At 47.5% G+C, this 20000-nt stretch overlaps 1 protein-coding gene across 1 annotated transcript in view; it reads left to right on the forward strand.

Annotated features, from left to right (window-relative positions):
- The window catches only part of LOC130374943 (neurexin-3b-like), a 221925-nt gene that overhangs the window by 125520 nt on the left and 76405 nt on the right, over window positions 1-20000 (forward strand). The window contains exons 22-23 of the mRNA XM_056581924.1: window positions 281-289; window positions 4240-4264. Of these exons, the coding sequence (XP_056437899.1) occupies window positions 281-289; window positions 4240-4264 (34 nt within the window). The remainder of the gene's footprint in view (window positions 1-280; window positions 290-4239; window positions 4265-20000) is intronic.

Genomic DNA, 20000 nt, shown 5'->3' on the forward strand with positions numbered 1-20000 from the left:
CTCGTTTCGGTTCACTGCGGGAGTGAGACATTGGAACTGGGCAGCTGAACGCTCGTCTTGAGTAGCAGAGGTGAATCAAATATGCTGCAATCACCTCGTTTTCGCTGTCATGTCCATACATTTCAGCAGCTCCTGCTGTAGGGAAGGGAAGCAAATGTAAAAATGTAAGATGAAAATTATATATTTACAGAATAAATTGTTAGTTACTGATAGATTACTGATTTGGTGGAAAACCGAACTAGTTTCATGGCTTACCCTTTTTTTTTACGTCTATTTTGAGGATTTTCTAGTTGTAATGATACAATAAGCTGTGTTCTGTATTCTGAAAAGGTAAGCAAGATGCGACCACATACATTTGACGAGATGAATTGACATTGCATGAAAAACATTGTAGATTTACTCCTGCACTCACTGCAAACAATCATGCTTGGTTTTGGTTTCGGTTTAGTATTTGTTTTGTGTCAGGTGTTTGGGGGGGAGGATATATATGCAATGTGCATAATGTATAATCATACATTTGACTCATCAATGTTTAAAATCTCTCTCGGCATCGGTATGGAAAAGAAAAAGACCCATGCTATTCAAAGCCAAACGTTTCTCTGCAGGATCACCCTGTGTAGTTCCAACACCCCCACTCCTCTCCCCCCTTTATTTGTTACATCCTGTGGTGTTCAAATGTGATATTCAACATTGATGTTTTACAGGAGCTGTCCTACATAATTCAGGCTTCAGAAGGACTCTGAGGAATTGACCTTGAGGCATCCGATTACACTTCAGTACACCGGATGCCACTTTAAGCATGAAAGCTGTACGGTCTATTTATTTATGGTCTATTTTTCTATCGCTTTTTTAAGCCTACCGCCGACTATATACAATGCCCGGCGTCGCCTATGTAGAATACAAATACTGACAGGTTATCGGCATGCGATTGATCGGGAAATTGTCGTTGCGATGAGCCTGCTGATATCCTCCTTCTGTATTCCCTTTCATTCGTGTCCTTGTCAGTATAGGAAATATGATTTCCACACTCCCCAAGCAGCACACATCTCCCTGTAGTATTTTCTTTCTAAGGACGTTAACTGTGCAGTTATAAAGAATGGTTGGATTCCTGGTAGTTCAGAAAGCTCTCCCTTTTTTAACACTTCTGAAGATAACACCGGATTAACGTGGCAGGTACTATTCAGAGTTCACAACGCTGCCCTTTGGCTGACACAGAGCCAAAGAGAGGAGTCAGGTTAGGGGAAATAGACACCGCCATCCCATATCTGCATTCTCTCTCTCTCTCTCTCTCTCTCTCTCTCTCTCTCTCTCTCTCTCTCTCTCTCTCTCTCTCTCTCTCTCCCTCTCTCTCTCTCTTCCTCTCTCTCTCTCTCTCTCTCTCTCTCTCTCTCTCTCTCTCTCTCTCTCATTAGATTAAATTAGATGACACTAGATTAGATAAGACTGTCCCTGGTGTCATCTGGCATGGCTCGACCCGTGCCATGTTTGTTTTGGCCTTTTTTTATGACGTTGTTTCAAATAATAGATTATCGCTTGCGTTCGTTAACGCGAGCGGCCATCAGCATTAACGGCCTTGCCATGGGGCCGATTTACGTGCACTGTGATTACTCCTTGGGAGCGGCCACACATTCAAGGCCGCGGCGGCGCGTACACATACAGTATCTATCGAGGTCCCTGGCAAACGTTTGTTCCGCTTGCTCGCACGTGCGCAAACATCTGCATATCATCGCCGCCATCCTTACCCCCCCCCACAACCCCTCATTCGTCCTCGCAACATTAAATCCATTTACTGCTCCGCACAGCACCCGTCTAAATCTGGGGGGCGAGTAATTAAATGTCATTCTCTTCCTCCATTAGTGAGATACCGGTAATTAGCTGGTGGAAGGGAGGCCGCACGCTTATGTGTGTGTGTGTGTGTGTGTCTTTGTCTCTCTCTCGTTCTCACAGCCATCATTCTTTACCTTCGCTCCATCCATCGCACTAACACGGCCGCCACTCCCTCCCCTCGCAAAGTGTCGTCTCGGGCTTCTATTTGGTGTGACCGCATGTGTCTCTGTCAAGCTCTCTGCGATTCTGTCAACACCCCTTCCCTCCCTCCATCCATCGCTTTGGTGTCATCAGGTTTTTGGAAGAGGTAATTGAAGCATGGCCAACCACTACAGTGATTATAAGGCTCTGTTTCTCGCTTTGTTTTAACTTTTTTTCTGGGAGGTTGTCGTTTTCATTGCTGATGTTTCAGATTTGAGGCTGAACGGTCTAAAGTCTAGATACTTCCCTATGAAGCCTCCAGACAACCTGTGAAATCCCACTGTGTGAAATCCCACTGTGTGAAATCACCGTGAGCGCCCGTCCACACCCTCCTCTGATTTTACTGCTAGGCTTGATTCACAATCTAGGATTACCGCAGATTAGAGCAAGAGAGCCCCCCTAAAAATAGCCACCAGAACACTCACAGAAGAATCCTTTCAGCCATCTGAAGAACGGTATCAGGGCTATGATGATGACGAGATAGGATAACACTGTGCAGATTTACAAGATAAAACGTTGTTGAACAATTAAAAATATCCTCTCCAGGAACAACTGGAAAACTACCAATCTGCTATTTCGTTGCTTATCATGTGTGGCTAACTTTTTTTTAGGTAAAACGGTGCTAGGTTGGCAAGGTATGGTTGTCATGAATCTTGACGGGAGGAGTCAAAATAAATTTTGGTCTTGATGACTCTCACTTTGACTTTGTCTATTAGTGACAAGCGTCTGTGAAATAAACAACAAAGTATATGCAATAAGACAAAAGCAAAGCAAAATATTAAGAGCTATGACAAAACAAGCCAACGCTTACCTGAATATACAGACAGCCGTTCTCTTCTTATTTCTGTTGGTTTAAAAGCCTAACGCTGTCGTCAGCGAGACATCCAAGGCAGATGTTGCTGCTCAGGCCTGATTGCCTTTGCAAAGGTCCCATCAGGGATTGCACTTAGCTGCGCGCTAAAGAGATAGCGAGAATGCGGTGCGCCGCCTGGGTTATTTTAGCTTTGCGCCAGGCTCTGCCTGCTGCTGCTACACACTGACAGAGACCAGTTTAAATATTGATAGCCCTTGTTATTTTTCTTTCCACACTGCTTTCTCTTCTTCTATACATCATAGATGGGGTTAGGTCAAGGATGAGATGGGCTAGATAGCGCTGTTTGGGCCGCGAGATACGTTGTTTTGTCTTGTTGTTGTTGTTGCTGTTGTTGGTGGGTTGCTGGGTTGTTGTGGCTGCTGTGAAGTGCAGATGGAGGGAAATTACCCGCACCCTGGAAGATGGGGGCTTTGTTCTTTGACTGTTGTGTGTCCAACCCAAGGAGCCCCTTACGGTGGATGGATAGATAGCTAGATAGACAGACAGACAGACAGACAGACATTTATAGCATTTTTAATAGCATTTTTTTGTAAAATGCTATTTTCAATTGAGCTTTCCATTTTCTCCCATGAGCTGTTTGACTGCAGCTGCTGATTATTTCCATAAACAAATGTGAATCTATTATATAATGGATTAGCTTATTCACATGTTTGGACAATCTTTTTTGTTTCAATACTCACTCACACTGATAAGATACACATGATTAGCTCTGAAAGCTAAGTGATTTCGTGATTCATTTAATCACGAACATTGATGAACTCCGCCATGAAAAGTGACATTGACCTCAACACACACACAATAATCACACACAAGTGTGTGCTTATTGTAAATCACTTTAGACCCGAGCGCTGCCAAATCACTGGCTGTAATGCAAGGCAAGAGCTAAAGGTGTTAACTACCTCTCAGCATTGATTCACCACCTTTGCGTCGCACACCCGGACGAAGTAAACAAACATCTCAGAGCTAATGCGCCATTAGTGCTGACCTCCGTCTCCATGCGACGCATTTGCATATCACCTTCGCTCTTCCTTCCCGCGCCATGATGGCTGCCTAAAACCAGGGCGTCCATATGTTGAAGAAAACGTGCAGAGCGAACCCGTAGCAGCCATAATCACCCTGCTTCATATTCATATTGAGGGGAAAAAAAACAGATCGAAAACTGCCAGTTTCTCCAACTGTCAGTTAGCCGTCCAGCCCTCCGAGCTAGACCTAATTGGAGAGAGGGAGAGAGAGAGGTGCCGTGTAGGGTTCCATGAGGCTGCAGTAGTGGTGGGTGCGGTGGGGGACTGGGTCTCACCTGCATCTGCCTTTGCCTACAATTCACCCAAACTCCGGAGCTACCCTCAAAAGTGCCCTCGTTGTGTTTTAATCGCGAGCTGATGACATGGAAATAAAACTGCATCTCTCCGTAAAACAGAATATACGTTCAAGTATAGCAGTAAGCTCTTCTGCGCTGGGACACCAATTCCACAGTCGTACTGTGCTATTATTACCCATAATATATATATACGTGTATATATATATATATATATATATCTATACACGTATATATATATTAAATTTGTAATGTTCCGGTGACAGTCCAGTGCCGGTGAGGCAGAAAGAAACAAGCAGATGCCCGCAGAGTTCATGATGTCGCTGTCGCCCCGGGGGGGGGGAGCTGTGAACCCACAACATCTGCTGCAGCCGTCAAGCTTTCCTTTTTTTTTTTTTGCCTTTTTTTTTGTGCAGTGACAGCAGAGAGAGCGGTCGCACCTGGTGTGAGGGCTTCCTAAAGCACCAGCACCGGCTCTTATGTAAGCACAATTAGGTGCCCTGTGATGCAAATGCAGTGCACCGCATACACACACACACACACGGTTGCACACACGTTTGCTCAAACACACACACAGAACCAGAGACACACACACACACACACACACACACACACACACACACACACACACACACACACACACACACACACACACACACACACACACACACACACACACACACACACACAGACATAGTTGCAAACACATGTGCTCACACACGTGTGCACACAAACACATACACACACACACATGCGCACACACACACTTCCACAGATAGTTGCAAACACATGTCACCTATCTCCCTAGCCAGAAGAAAACGAGAAGCGACTGAATGGAAGAGGAGTTGTGTGTGTGTGTGTGTGCATGTGTGTGCGTTTGATGTTTATTTAGCGCTCCGTCCTCAAAGCGCAGCGCCTGTGTATTGTTCCCGCCAAATTAGCTGTCAGTCACCCGAAGCCGGGCTGCTGGGCCGCAGAGTGACAGCTGTTAGCGGCCGCTGCGCCGCCGCGGTGCTAGCATGACGCTGTCCCCCACAACAATTGTTTTCCTCAATCGTCGGGAAGGAGGAGGTGGGAGCCCACAGGTGTGCTTGAATGGGCACTTGATGGCCGTGCACACTTGAGCACGGACAATAGCGCCCGCTTCCAAAACGACGCTAGCCCTGGCACGTGTCTGCCCGCTCGGCCTCTCTCATCGTACTGAGCCCGGCGCCCTCGACAGTGGGTGACACCCTAATGGCGCGACGGAAAGGGGGGGAAATAATTGTACCATCGGTCACCTGTGTCACATGTGTAGCAGCTGGAATTGGGCGACAGAAGACAACACCTTGGGCTTGTTTTCCACGACAGCAAAAGCCTCATTGTCTAATAGGCAAATAAAAACACATGTGTGTTTATTGAAGAAGGGATTCACCGGTGTGCAAGAGTGTGTGATAGTGTACCCAGGTTGGCCGATGACAACCCAGCAGCTATGGATGTTTGGTGCTTTACCTCCCAAACACTCAATCTCCTCACATCATGATTCCATATGCAATCATGTCTAAAAAATTAGGTTTTGATCTTAACTGCTCACACGCACACACACACACACACACACACACACACACACACACACACACACACACACACACACACACACACACACACACACACACACACTCCCCAGGCGCCCCCCCCCCCCGCCCAATAAGTATGCCATGATCCATATTTCACATACTGCCTGTAAATTGGTCGGCCAGAACCGTTTTGACACACAGAGCCTGTGCGAAAGGAGATTGCCTCTCTCTCTACCTCTCGGGCTCCCTCTCTGGCTCGCTCTCTCTCAACGTATTTCCACTCTCTCTTTCTGTCTCTCTCTCTCTCTCTTTTGTACCTGATTCCTACCTTGAATACAAACAACCCCCGACAACAAACCGATGCAGATAAAAGTCAGATCCGAGCTTGTGCATTTCAGGTTTTCCTTTGTCATGCTCGAGGGCTTCTTAATTGCAGTGTTCTCATTGGCTACTAGGTGGAACCGATGATCAGCGACCTAGTGGGTATTCATTGGAGTCCTGATGTTACCTGTAATTATACGCTTGTACAAGTCTAACACCTAAAACCTAGAGAGAGAAAGGCAGCATTCTGCACACTTTGAGCAACAACACCGTTAAATGATTTCCATCTAAAGCGAACACGATTCCAATCTCTTGATGGCATCGCTTTAGTGTTTTTTTGGGGCAAAGCAGTTAGGTCTATCGTTGCTGGATCGTAGGAATGTTGACATCCTGAATATAAAGGGAGTTCAGCCTCGCCATACACACACACATTATGCCGCAATTAAGGGTCGCTCTGGCGACCAAACCCAAGATGTTCACAATGCGATGTTGCCAGACACTTCTCGTTTAGCATGGGCACTTTTGCTAAGATATCAGGGACGACAATAACAAGGAACAGCCCCTTAACAGCACTGACGCCGAGTCTGGTTTCATTCCGTGCCTTTTACTTATCCATGTGTGTCTGTATCTGTGTGTGTGTGTTTGTGTGTGTGTGTAGTTGTGTGTGTTTTAGAGAGAGTAAGGGAGGGAGAGGGAGAAAGTCAGAATAAACACAAACTCCATCCGGCGAGGTTTGACGGACGTTGATGTGGAGGGGGAGGAGAGATCAGTTATGTCCGAAGTGCTTTGTGTTCGGTGTGATGTGTATTGTGTTATGTCTTCTCACGTTGTGGTGTATGTTTGTCTGTGTGTGTGTGTGTGTGACAAGGGACGTCGGCGTGCCCCAACTGGTTAGGGTACAAATGTGAAAACAATGATTCACAGAATGGTGTGTCTGTGTGTGGGTGTTCCTGACACTTGGAGCCGTTTGGCTCCCCTTCTGTCAACTTGTTGGGGAACAAATGTCTGATCATCGCACACTTCTACGAGGATTCTTTCACCTACACACACACACACACACACACACACACACACACACACACACACACACACACACACACACACACACACACCCTCCCACCACACCAGCAATGTGTTAAGATTGGACCTGCAAACATATTTACTGTATTATTAACAACTATATTTATCTTGGTATTTTGTTTCCTGTGCACTTTCCCCACCAATTATACCAGCCATGTGTGGCTAATCATTATCAAACATTAGACTATAAATAGTAGGTCATGCACCACTTATTATATTTGTTGTGCTTCTCCAATTTTGATTGCATAGCGTTGATTTATTCTCAGTAGTTGCTTTGGATAAAAGCGTCTGCTTCATGACTTACAACTATCAGGAAGCACTTTTACCTAAAGAGATTTACAGTGAATCCAAACTTGTGTCATTAATGAGACCGTAGGTGGTTAGGGCATCTCGGGCATCAGTGTCCATCTTCAATATTGCTCATGTATTTTCTACCAGGAGTCAGACATCTTTTTGCTGGGGGACACCTCGACTCGACTCTCCTGCCTCATTTTATTAACTAACACTGGACCCGGGTTACCTCAATTCAGGCGTGTGTATGGTTTCTTAAGCTCTTATTTCAGGCCCCCGTCCCAACCCAAGGGCTGTTTCGTCAGTGATTGGAGGGTCGTTAGCGAGCCACACGGCCCTTTCACCATGTTCCTAATCTTCAAACACGACGACGCGCTTCAATCGCAGCTTGTCAGTTTTTATTTAGGATTTTATTCATTACTAAGTGCATTAGTTAGGCCGGGGTGCATGAGGGGTGGATTGACACTGTGTACCACCGTGAGGGGTCTGTGTGTGTGTGTGTGTGTGTGTGTGTGTGTGTGTGTGTGTGTGTGTGTGTGTGTGTGTGTGTGTGTGTGTGTGTGTGTGTGTGTGTGTGTGTGTGTGTGTGTGTGTGTGTGTGTGTGTGTGAAACTAGCCAGTTAAGTCAGAGACATAGCGGGCTCTTGGGACTGGGCGTGTATAAACAGCCATCCAAACACAGCTGTTCCGCTGTCACAACGACATCGTACCTTGTCTGGTTTGTATCGAAACGTGTTTGTCTTTTTACCTTTATTTATTTATTCATTTGTTCAGTCATTTATTTATGAACCCACCCTTATTCATGCATATTTGATTCCTATTTTTCTTCTTCTCCTCCTCAGCCCTTCTCCCTGTCCCGTGTAGTTCCATGCACAGAGTGTGTTTTTATGTAAGATTGTCATATTTGAAGGAGTGAGGTGGAGGAGGGAGGGGGTGTAAAAGAAAATGGCTGAGTCCTGCGTTATAAACGCACTGCTTCCATGCCTCCCAGTTGGATGAACAAAGGATAAAGCGCCCCAGCATATGTGAAGTGTGTGTGAAGCACCCACTCACATGCCACAAACACACACGCACACACACACGCGCACACACACACACACACACACACACACACACACACACACACACACACACACACACAGACACAGTGCAGAACATGCGTAAGAGACATTAAACATGGCTTCAAAAGGGAGCCTTCAGTCGCTGTTTACTGTATGGCTGCCGCCAAGGTGACTGACGCCTTCTCACCGGGGAGGGTGTCACTCCCCGATCGCTCCTTCAGCAACCTCTGACGACCCAGCCCCCCCCCCAGAAACCCCTCTGTTTCAGCTTGTGACTGACAACCCCACCGTCCCCCTGTACCCCCCACCACCATCCTCCCCCACCACTACCTCCACCCACCACAACCACCACCACCTCCATACACCACCGCCTCTGAAGACGGTAGGGTTGGGGGGGGGGGGTAGACAGGACCTCACGAGTTCCACCAGGTATTTTTTTTTCTTTCATCTAATTGGTGGAAAACCTTACAAGCGAAATTAGATTCACGCATACATGAATTTGATTGGTTCGGGTGCAGCTATTGAACACCGGGTCAGGAACAATTAACATGACATGACGAGTCGACAAAAACAGCACGTCTCCAACTACAGATGAGGTGTCGGCCACCACAATGAAACCAAAACAGGATGAGATGAAGCCAGTGAAGTGGTGAAGGTCAGAGCAGGAAGCAGATCACCAGGGCTGAAATTGGCAGGATTTCTAATGAGTATTCCTCAGTGGTTGCTCGGGTACAACAAAAAATAGATGTAAGCAGGCATATTGGTTTAGCTAAGCTACTATTTTAATGACGCAGCAAAAATGTTTTATAAACAAAGGACCCAAAGGTTTATCACAGTGGAATAAAACGCAACTATGAAGGCTTGCTGTTTTCATCACGGAAACGCCTCGTTATTTCCCCACGAATAGGCGATCAAAACAAAGCCTGAGCGATTGGGATTATTATTGTTTAACAGCATTAAAACATTTCCTTATTTCTCAAAAACATTATTTCAATGCGCAAATAAGGAATAGTATCCTTTTCAAACTCTTTTGTTCCTTGGATATTTTTAGAACATCAATTCTACAATGCCTGACCTTAACAGAGAGACACATGACTTTTTAAGACTTTTGGAAAAACTTTGGAGGGCGCCATATAATTAATATCACTCCCCTAACACTCACTAGAGTTATTTTGTACACACTCTATTTGCCTGTGCCTGTGTGTGCACGGTCTATACCTCATCTACTGTACCGAGTCACCTCAGGGAAATGTAAAACACTAATTAGCCCTGATCCTGAAGTGCATTTGTGTACACACTTCCCAGGATTCTCATTGGTTCATGGTTGGGGAGGGGGGCGGGAGAGGAGTAGTGAGGTTGAGCTCAAACACACAAGCATGTGGGTCTCCCCGGGGTAACACATGTTTATGTGTCGGTGTGTCTGTATGTGTGTGTGCTCATCTGTTTGTTAGTGGGCAGGACAGGCTAGCGGCTATAGGGCGGAGAAAGGTACTGGGTTCGAGGCCCGATGTCTACCTGGAGGCGTCCTAGTTGCCCAAGCCATGTCCACGACCTGCCAAAAAGTCCAATCCAAAAAGCCCCTTTAAGTGGCTTTGGATAAAAGCGTCTGCTAAATGACCAAAGAAAGTCACTCTTCATTCAAGGTTTTGTTATGATAGTGCATCATTATTTTCTCCGGTTATCGTTGTTTGTCTCTTGTATTGCGATCAGTTTGTTTGTAAGTGGGTACAGGTTGGCTGTTAGTTAGTGTCTGTGCTTGCTAATTTGTTTTTGTGTGGGCGCATGTGTGCCTATGGGCGTGTGTGTGTGTTTGTGTGTATGTGTGTGTGTATTCCGGGATGACCAACAACACCACACAACACAAGAAGTCTGTTTGTTGTGTGGCTGTCGTGACTGGCATGCAGACCAGCATGCGTATTCATCTGTGACACGGAGGACTCTGATTGGCTGACAGAGAGGCCTTGAACCCCGATGGGTCGTTGGAGCTTGATTGCTGATCAACCATTCCTTCACTCCACCCAGCTCTTCTCTCTCTCTCTCTCTCTCTCTCTCCCTCTCTCTCTCTCTCTGTCTCTCTCTCTCTGTCTCTGTCTCTGTCTCTCTCTCTCTCCCTCTCTCTCTCTCTCTCTCTCTCTCTCTCTCTCTCTCTCTCTCTCTCTCTCTCTCTCTCTCTCTCTCTCTCTCTCTCTCTCTCTCTCTCTCTCTCTCCCTCTCTCTCTCCCTCTATTGCGCTACTCTCTCTTCCCTCTCTTTTGGACCCTGCCCACAGCCATAAAAAGATAATTTATTTCTGTATGGTCCACTTAAAGCTTTATCCATTGAGGGAATGTTTGTGTGTTGTGTTTGTGTCTGTCTGTGTGTGTGTTTGAATGGTTGTCAATACGTGTGTGTGTGTGTGCATGGCTATCTATGTGTATGATAAAGGGAGAGGGAGAGAGATAGAGAGAAATAAATGGACTGAACTCAGAGAGCCTATATATCAAGGTTAGGGAAATATAGTGCGGGTCATCACGAGCCAATCACATTCCGCTCAGCATCATAACACCAGCTGTATCTCTAAGCATGAGAAGAGGAGTTTTCCTCGTGTAATGGAATCTGGGGAGTGACAGGGGCACCTGATGTAGGAGCAAATTGTTCTTAGTTTGACCTCATCTAGAGCATTCTCTATATTTAGTTTTTCTTTGTTTCATGTGACTCGACAAACCGTTAACAGTTGGAATCCGACATGCCGAATAACTTGTAGCACAAGACGCCATTTTACCCAGCAGAAAACAAAACACACGCATAACACAAAGCCTATCTAAGACGAGATAATAGTGGGTTTTTTCTTCAATTAAAACCATGGAACGATGGAAGAAATATTGTGACCAATCCTACGAGAACAGACTGGAATGATTGACGATGACCCCGTAGCGATGTGCGATAGCGCTCATTATCTCTAGCTACGTCTCTGTACCGCTAGCATGGTAGAATGAGCCCTGTGTTTTCCCTTAGCATCGTAATTGGGAGAGCAGGCAGATATTCCACTAGGGGCCTGGGCAGCGCCGCCTCAGTTGAATCGCTAAGAGGCTTCTGTAAAAGGTGAATTAATTGAAAGTGACATGTTTAATAGTAGAAAATAACAAAAAACGATTTATCTGGCCAACCAACTGCAGTTTATTCGGCTTCATTAAAATATGGCGTCTCAAATTGGGGGGATTTAGTGTAAGGCAGCGTTTTTGCCCATTGTGCCGACTAGAGTATTTGTAAGAAGACATCACTGTAAAAGTTGAGGAGTAGGCGTCTGACAGTGCACTCGCAATTATCATAAGAAAGAAAATACAATGGCTCACACACTAGCTTTACAAAATGTGATACTTAAACAGTCACTGTCTTTTTTTTTTTTTTTTTGATCAGCATCCTCTACAAGTCTGAAAAGAGGGAAGGAGGAAATGCTTTTACTGAACCGGGAACTGAATAATGCATGCATTATTGTGTATAGTACATTCAAGTACATTTCTCCATGTTCCTTCTTAAGTGACATTGTTTCATCTGTTATCTTAACCATCTTGTCTTTGGCTATAACTTTGCCTGTGAGTGTCTGGATAATTAAAAATTCACAATGCATAATTAAATGTCTAAAAGGTTTAATAAGATCAACACCATGCTACCGCTTGTCTGTCATTTGGACTTCGGTGGTTGTGTGTGTAGATGGGGTTCGGTTGCGAGACTCTATTGGTTTAGGAAGGCCTCATGGAAAAAACAAACCAGACAAATAGGTCAGTAGGTTCTGGCTGAGCTCAGACCCAGACCAGTCCACTGTGTGTCTTCATTGTTCTTATGAGCACTGCTGCTTGCTGCTTCTAAGGCAAAGCCGTGTCATAATAATTGCAGCCTGCGGTATCTCTGATAAACCCTCGTCTGAACCAAACGACCCTGGGCCCGTGTGAGAATGTTTTGAGTCGTAATCGGAATGTTCTCAGGGCCTCAAATGCACTGGAAACATTCTGATAATATTATTTCTTCCGACAGTAATAGATTGATGTCATTCGGTGCCGGAGGCAAAATAATAATTTAATAATATGTTGTATTTGCACACTCAGAGACAGTAACAAACCACAATCAAAAATATGAGGCGCGACTCCTAACATAATTGTATTGCCATTAATGTGGTGTTTCTTTACTGTTCAGTTTTGCTTTGTTTGTAGTTTTTGAAAGTTATTGGTCGTGATTACTGTGTGAGTTTGAGTGTGAGGTTGATGCTGAAAACTGAAATATGACAGCCGTTTACTAATTCATTTGACATTCGGCTCGGTCACATGATTGGTTTGGGGAAAGGGGCTGGGCCTTTCTGTGTGTCAGTGCATCTAAGGCACCGCTATAAGTTTTGTCCCGCAGAGAAAAAGAAAAAAGCTCTTTGAGATTGACAGAACAGGGGCTGGGGTCGCTTTCATACTCTGCCATTTCTCATTGTAACAGCGAAGAGATTTTGTCCTTTTGAAATTCATCAAATCTCTTGCAGTGTGCATAATGCATGGATTTCTCTGCCTCTCTCTTTTACTCTCCCCCTCTCTGCCTCTCTCTGTTTCTCAAGCTTAATGTTTAGGCTTCAATAGGCTTTCAGAAGCGTCAACACAGAGAGGGTGATATGAGAGTGGGAGTGAGAAAGAGAGAGCGGGGGGGAGGGACGCTGCTTGAGACAGTGATTGAAGAGGGGGGGAGAGATAGCTTGTTAGAGAGTGAGAGGGAGAGTGAGTGTGATATGAGAGAGTGAGGGAGAGAGAGAGGGGGGAGAGTGAGCTTGAGTGAGATATGACAGAGAGAGATGTTAGGGAAGAAAGATGATTGATCATGATAATGACGATATGATATATGAGTCAGAGGGAGCGAGGGGAAATAGATGAATGAGAAGAGAGAGGGAAGAAATGTGATGATTGAGAGTGACATGAGGGAGGGGGAGGGGGGAAGAGAGAGATGAATGAGAGTGTTATGAGGGAGAGAGGGTGAGGGAAGAGAGGAATAAGTGAGAGTAATATGAGGGAGAGAGAGGGAGGGAAGTGAGAGGAGAGGGAGAGGAGTGAGAGTGATATTAGGGAGAGAGAGCGCAGTCAGTGATATGATGGAGAGAGAGGGAGGGAAGAGAGAGAGGGTGAGAGAGAGGGTGAGAGAGAGGAGAGAGAAAGGAGTGAGAGTGATTTGAGGGCGAGAGTGCAGTCAGTGGTCTGAGGGAGAGAGAGGGAGGCTCACATGATGCTGCAGGGTAACGTGACAGGTTGCCCCGCGCTGGGTTACAGAATGTGAGAGCAGAAAACACAGCGGCGGTAATGTTTCCCTTTCAATTTCACCTTCCTCTCATTCACCCTCAATTTTCTCTCCCACACTCACCCTCTCTCCCTTCCACCATGCTACTCTCCCGCCATCGCCCCGTTTATATCCTTTTTTCCACACTTTCTCTCTCCCACTTTCCCTGCCTCGTTTTCGTTTTTCTAACCACCTCCTGCTCCATGCCTCCGCCTCTCATGCTCCTCTCGCTATACCCTCTCCTCTTTTTCCCCATCTCTCCTCTCCTCTCCTCTTCTCTGCTCCTCCTCTCCTCTTTCTCCCCTTCTCTCCTCTCCGCTTCTCTGCTCCTCCTCTCCTCTTTCTCCCCTCCTCTCCTCTCCTCTTCTCTGCTCCTCCTCTCCTCTTTCTCCCCTTCTCTCCTCTCCTGTTCTCTGCTCCTCCTCTCCTCTTTCTCCCCATCTCTCCTCTCCTCTTCTCTGCTCCTCCTCTGCTCTTTTCCTCCTCCTCTCCTCTCCTCTCCCCCTCTGCTCTCTCTATCTCCCTCTCTCCAACCTCCCCCTCACCCTTTCTTTCTCTCCTCTCCATCCCTCTCTCAACCCTCCTCCTCCTCTCCTATCACCTCCCCATCTCCTCCTCCCCTCCTCCTCCTCCTCCTCCTCTCCTATCTCCTCCCCATCTCCTCCTCCCCTCCTCCTCCTCCTCCTCCTCTCCTATCACCTCCCCATCTCCTCCTCGACTCCTCCTCCTCCTCCTCCTCTCCTATCACCTCCCCATCTCCTCCTCCCCTCCTCCTCCTCCTCCTCCTCTCCTATCACCTCCCCATCTCCTCCTCCCCTCCTCCTCCTCCTCCTCTCCTATCACCTCCCCATCTCCTCCTCCTCCTCCTCTCCTATCTCCTCCCCATCTCCTCCTCCCCTCCTCCTCCTCTCCTCTCCCCCTCACCCCCACACCCCCACCCTCCTGATCTCCTCTCTCTGTGAGGGAGCCCCCTCCTCTGCAGTGGTCTCCCGCCTCACTGATTTGCCCGCTGCTCGGGGAGGATTTGCATAGGCTGGCCCACTTGCAGGGTTCTCCCCTCCCACTTACCCTCCTTCTCCTCCGCCCCCCCCGCCCCCCCCCCCCCACCTCTTCCCTCCATCCCATCAGCTCTGCTTAGATTCACCTGGGTCCGGTCTCATCTCGTCTTCGTTTTCTCTGGTTCCCTCACCCTCTCTCGCGCGTGCTCTATCCCTCCGCGCTCTGTGACGCTCTCTCTCGCGCTCTCTCTCGCTCTCTTTCTCCCACTCACTTCCTTGCACTTTCTCGTTTTCTCATCATCTTGTTCTGTTCTCTCTCTCTGTCTCTCTCTCTCTCTCTCTCTCTCTCTCTCTCTCTCTCTCTCTCTCTCTCTCTCTCTCTCTCCAGTTGCTTCTTTGCTGTTTTCCCCCTTTTTCTTTCCTTCTCTCATCCTCTCGCACTCTCTCATCCTCTCGCACTCTCTCACGCTCTCTCTTGCCCTCCTCTCTCGCTCTCATCCTCTCTCTCTCTTGCTCTCCTCTCTTTCAGGCTCTCTCTCTCTTGCTCTCCTCTCTCTCAAGCTCTCCCTCTCTTGCTCTCCTCTCTCTCAAGCTCTCTCTCTCTTGCTCTCCTCTCTCTCAGGCTCTCTCTCTCTTGCTCTCCTCTCACTCTGTGCTCTCGTTGTCGGTCCTCTATCTGTGGAGTAATGCGTGGAAGACCAGGGGAGCGCTAACAAGCCTTGACAAGCCGCACTTTCCGGAGCAGAAAAAAAAACTAAAGATAGAAGATATATCGTTAAAAAAAGAAATGGATCTAAACTTAAAAGGACGTAGGCAGGGAAGGCAGTGATCGCTGCGCAGCGGGGGAATCCGATTCAGTGATTCTGCGAGGTTTAAGAGCGGTTAAGAGAAGAAAAAGACACAACGTGAAACTGACGAGACACAGTCAAGAGAGGGACGGGAAATCTGTTTTGTGTGCGTCTGTCACGCGTTGAGCCCCGTTTCCTCTCTGTTCTCCCTCTCTGTCTCTCTCTCTCCATCTCTCCTGCGCGGTCTCATCGCCGCGGCTGCGTGTGTTCTGTGTTTCTTTTTCTCCAATCCGTGTCTTGACGCCGCTGAGCTGAGCTGAGCTGCGCGGAGGCAAAGCCAAGTCAGCGGCATCGGCGGGAGCACGCCTGGGATCAGAGCGCACGCCGGAAAACGCCGCTCGTTCTGCTTTTTGGACTCGCTCGTGTCACTCGCGCTTCCATCCTTGCCCCCCGCCCAGTCGCCCACCCCCAGCCCGCCCAGTCTCCCGACCCCCCAACCCGCCCTGCCGCAGGTGAAGGGGATCACACGGGAGGGGAGAGACGAGAAACGAGAGACGACCCTCAAGGCGTCCCGCACTCTCGCAGGCACGAGTCTTGGCACGGGAAAGAAAAAACAACTCCTCCGGCGTGAAGCGAGGCATCAAAGGAGCCCGGCCGCACGGTGGCGTTCAGGGAGGACGTGCTGGATCGGTGGCCCGAAAACAAACGAGGACCAGAGAGGCTCTCCCCGTACTTTGGAGAAGAAGTGCCAAAACAACGGAAAAGCTTGCGTTGCGTTGATTTCGTGTGCGTCTCTCGCTATGGATTTGGCCGCAGCCGCCGCGTCTCTGCCACCCAAGGGTCACTGCTTCTGAGATCGTCGTTTTTTTTTTGATTTTGCTCGGCGCTCTTGCGTGTGTACAGGGGTTTCGGTGCTTGGCGGGTCTCGTGGGTGAAGAAGGAGGGGGGGGGGAACTCAGCTATGCTCCCTGGTCAAGGAAAGCCCCGTGGGGGCACGCCGGCGTGGATCTGCTCCCTGGTGGTGGGCTGGGTGGTCCTGGGATCGTCCTGGGGCTGGTCGTCCTCGGACCTCCACCTCCTGTCCCCCACCTCCGGTGCCCCTCTCCCGGCCCCCGCCCTCCCCCGGCCAGACCACCAGCCGCGCACGCTGGGCTCGGCCACGCAGCACCGGCCCCTCGTCTCCATTTACCGCTCCCCCGCCTCCATCCGCGGTGGCCATGGTGAGTCCCCCCCCCGCCCCCCCAACCCGAACCCCCGCCAGCCCCCTCACCCTCCCTTCCCTGGTTAGACTCACCCTCACTCACTCACTCATTCACTGACTCACTCATTCATTCACGCTGGCACTCACGCACGCATGCACCTACTCATTCACTGACTCACTCACTCATTCATTCATTCAATCGCCGGTAGGGCTCCACCTTACAGGAGTTTTAATCAAGAGCGACACAGTATGCCTCTCTCTCTCTCTCTCTCCCTCTTTCTCTCTCTCTATCTCTCTCTCTCTCTCTCTCTCTCTCTCTCTCTCTCTCTCTCTCTCACTCTCTGTTGGTTTTAATGCTCTATATTTTTTTGTCCCAAATTGTACTGCCGTTCGCTGCATCACTGCCTCGGTCTCCGTCTCGCACGCTAACCCCCGCCACCGCGGCGTTACTGCGAGCTAATGGTAGCTGACAGCTGTACAACGCTGTTAGCACCCCGCGTTGCTGTTGTTGTGGTTGGCATTATGGCTTTTAATTCAGTCAAACAAGCAGAAATGCACTGTTCACACAAGTCAACGCACACAGACACACACCACACACACACAGACACACACACAACCACACACACTCTCACACACACACACACACACACACACACACACACACACACACACACACACACACACACACACACACACACACACACACACACGCACACAGGTACACACACATATGTGACTTATCTGTGCATGGAGAACAGGCCACCTGCTTTTATAGCTTTAATTTATGCGTGCATTTATTTGGAAAAAGTTACTCAAACTCTTCTTTTTTTATGCAGAGTGAGAAACAATTAGCCTTCATCGTCCATATGTAGTTCATTTTTTATTATGTATTTGAGGAATTTGTGTCTGTGTGTGGATCTTTGTATGTGTGTGTGTGTGTAAAGATAATATAATGTACTGCCTAATTACTTACTTTGCTTGCTTGGTTTCCTTTTACCTTTGAAGTTTCTTGCTGAATTAGTTCCTTACTTATTAACTTACTTACTTGCCTACATGCATCTTACTAACTTACTTAGCTTCTTGCTTGATTGCTTACTTTCTTGTCTACTCACTTAGTTACTTACTTACCTACTTACCTACTTTCTCATTTACTTGTCTGCCTCATTCTTGGTTTCTTACTTACTCACTGATTGATTTACTTAATGACTAGGGCTAATGATGCGAGATGAAGGGAAGACAGCCGACACTGCTAGCCATCTCATGTCCTGTGAACCACTAGAACTCAGATGAGTTGATTGTCCATTGAGAGATCTAAAACTTACATTGTAGCTTCCCAACTAAATACAAAAAAACACATCAAAAGTTGAACATTACAGCCAAGACCTTTTTTTCCTTTTCAACCTTTCCAACGACTCCATGTTTGTTCCCCATTTGGGGGACCCTCCCAAAATGGCTTCCCTTTCATGTCAGGCCAGATCAATCCATCCCAGAGGAGGCAAACGATTTAAAAGTGTTCCAAAAGTAAATTCCAGCCGGCAGGTCTGTGCTTTGAGCACACGGAGCACACGGAGAGCTCATTTTGTAGTTCGGCACGTAGGAGCTACTGAAGCAGATGGGCTTGACAGGCAACGGAGGAAGCAGCAAGACAAAGGAACTGCATTAGTAATGGAGGGTGTGTGCGCGTGTGTGTGTGTGTGTGTGTGTGTGTGTGTGTGTGTGTGTGTGTGTGTGTGTGTGTGTGTGTGTGTGTGTGTGTGTGTGTGTGTGTGTGTGTGTGGACATGTGTCTGTGTGTGTGGGTGGTTACGTGACTGTGCGTGTGTGTGTGTGTGTGTGTGTGTGTGTGTGTGTGTGTGTGTGTGTGTGTGTGTGTGTGTGTGTGTGTGTGTGTGTGTGTGTGTGTGTGTGTGTGTGTGTGTGTGTGTGTGTCTGTGGACATGTGTCTGTGTGTGTGGGTGGTTACGTGACTGTGCGTGTGTGCGTGTGTGTGTGTGTGTGTGTGTGTGTGTGTGTGTGTGTGTGTGTGTGTGTGTGTGTGTGTGTGTGTGTGTTTTTTGGGCTTGGGGGGGATGCCAGCCATGCTAAATAGTGAGCCTGATGGGCAGAGGGAGGGGCGATGGGTAGCAGCCTCTTAAAATGCTTCAGATGCATTGCTAATGCCCGCTGCCCAGACGGTAGATATGCGGATTGATTAAACGCACCGCATCTTCAACTGTCTCCTGTTTTGCCCTTGGCGTTTGTATTCTCCATGTAACACAAACACAGACACAGACACACACCGCGAAAGGCAGGTGCTTGGGCTCTTTGACTTGACGTTGTTGTTTGCTGTTTGTTTTTGCACTCTGTCGTTGATTGTCGTTACCAAACAAGGTTTGTCATCTCCATCTCATCCTGTGAATGGTTAAGGAAACAGGCTTTTGTCGCATCTGTTAGGTACAACAGGGGGTATTGAGTTTTGAAAATAGATAAAGTTGGTTCTTCATTTCCCATTGATAGATGCCAGTGGGAAACAGAGGTGCATTCTGGGAACTGTTTTATTCTTTCTTTTTTTTGCTGAAGAGTGGGGATAGGAATAATATGGAATAGGTGGCTGATTTTAGACTATGATTACAGTTGTGATATAACATTTCATTGTACACATTTTGTCCTCCTGTTACCGCACAGCGCAGACCAAGTCATAAGACGATATATTTACCATTTTTTTAATCTTTTTTTTTTTATTATTTATTTATGCAAAATTCTCAAGGAAGATTATCACTGTGTCTCATTGGTTGATCAAGATTCATAGCAGCATTGTCTGTTCTCAGACCAAAGTCTCTTGGTGCAAGGAGAGAGGCAATAGATAAAGGCACCATTGTAATGTGTGTGTGTGTGTGTGTGTGTGTGTGTGTGTGTGTGTGTGTGTGTGTGTGTGTGTGTGTGTGTGTGTGTGTGTGTGTGTGTGTGTGTGTGTGGGCATGCGTGTGTGTGGGCATGCGTGTGCGTGCGTTTTAAGCCTGTTTACAATTCAGAATCCAGACACTGGCCCCGTTTGGCATGATTGTAATTACAGATTCAGAGGAAGTCTTGGTATGGTAACCAAAGGGATAAATTGCGGAACATACACACACACACGCACACAAACACTTATATTCTCTAGGATTCATATAAACATGCATTTATCAGACATTTGATATGAATGAACCCCTCCCAGTTAGTAGGTGGGAGG

Source organism: Gadus chalcogrammus, chromosome 21 (genome assembly GCF_026213295.1).
Source record: "Gadus chalcogrammus isolate NIFS_2021 chromosome 21, NIFS_Gcha_1.0, whole genome shotgun sequence".
In the NCBI taxonomy this organism is placed as follows: domain Eukaryota; kingdom Metazoa; phylum Chordata; class Actinopteri; order Gadiformes; family Gadidae; genus Gadus; species Gadus chalcogrammus.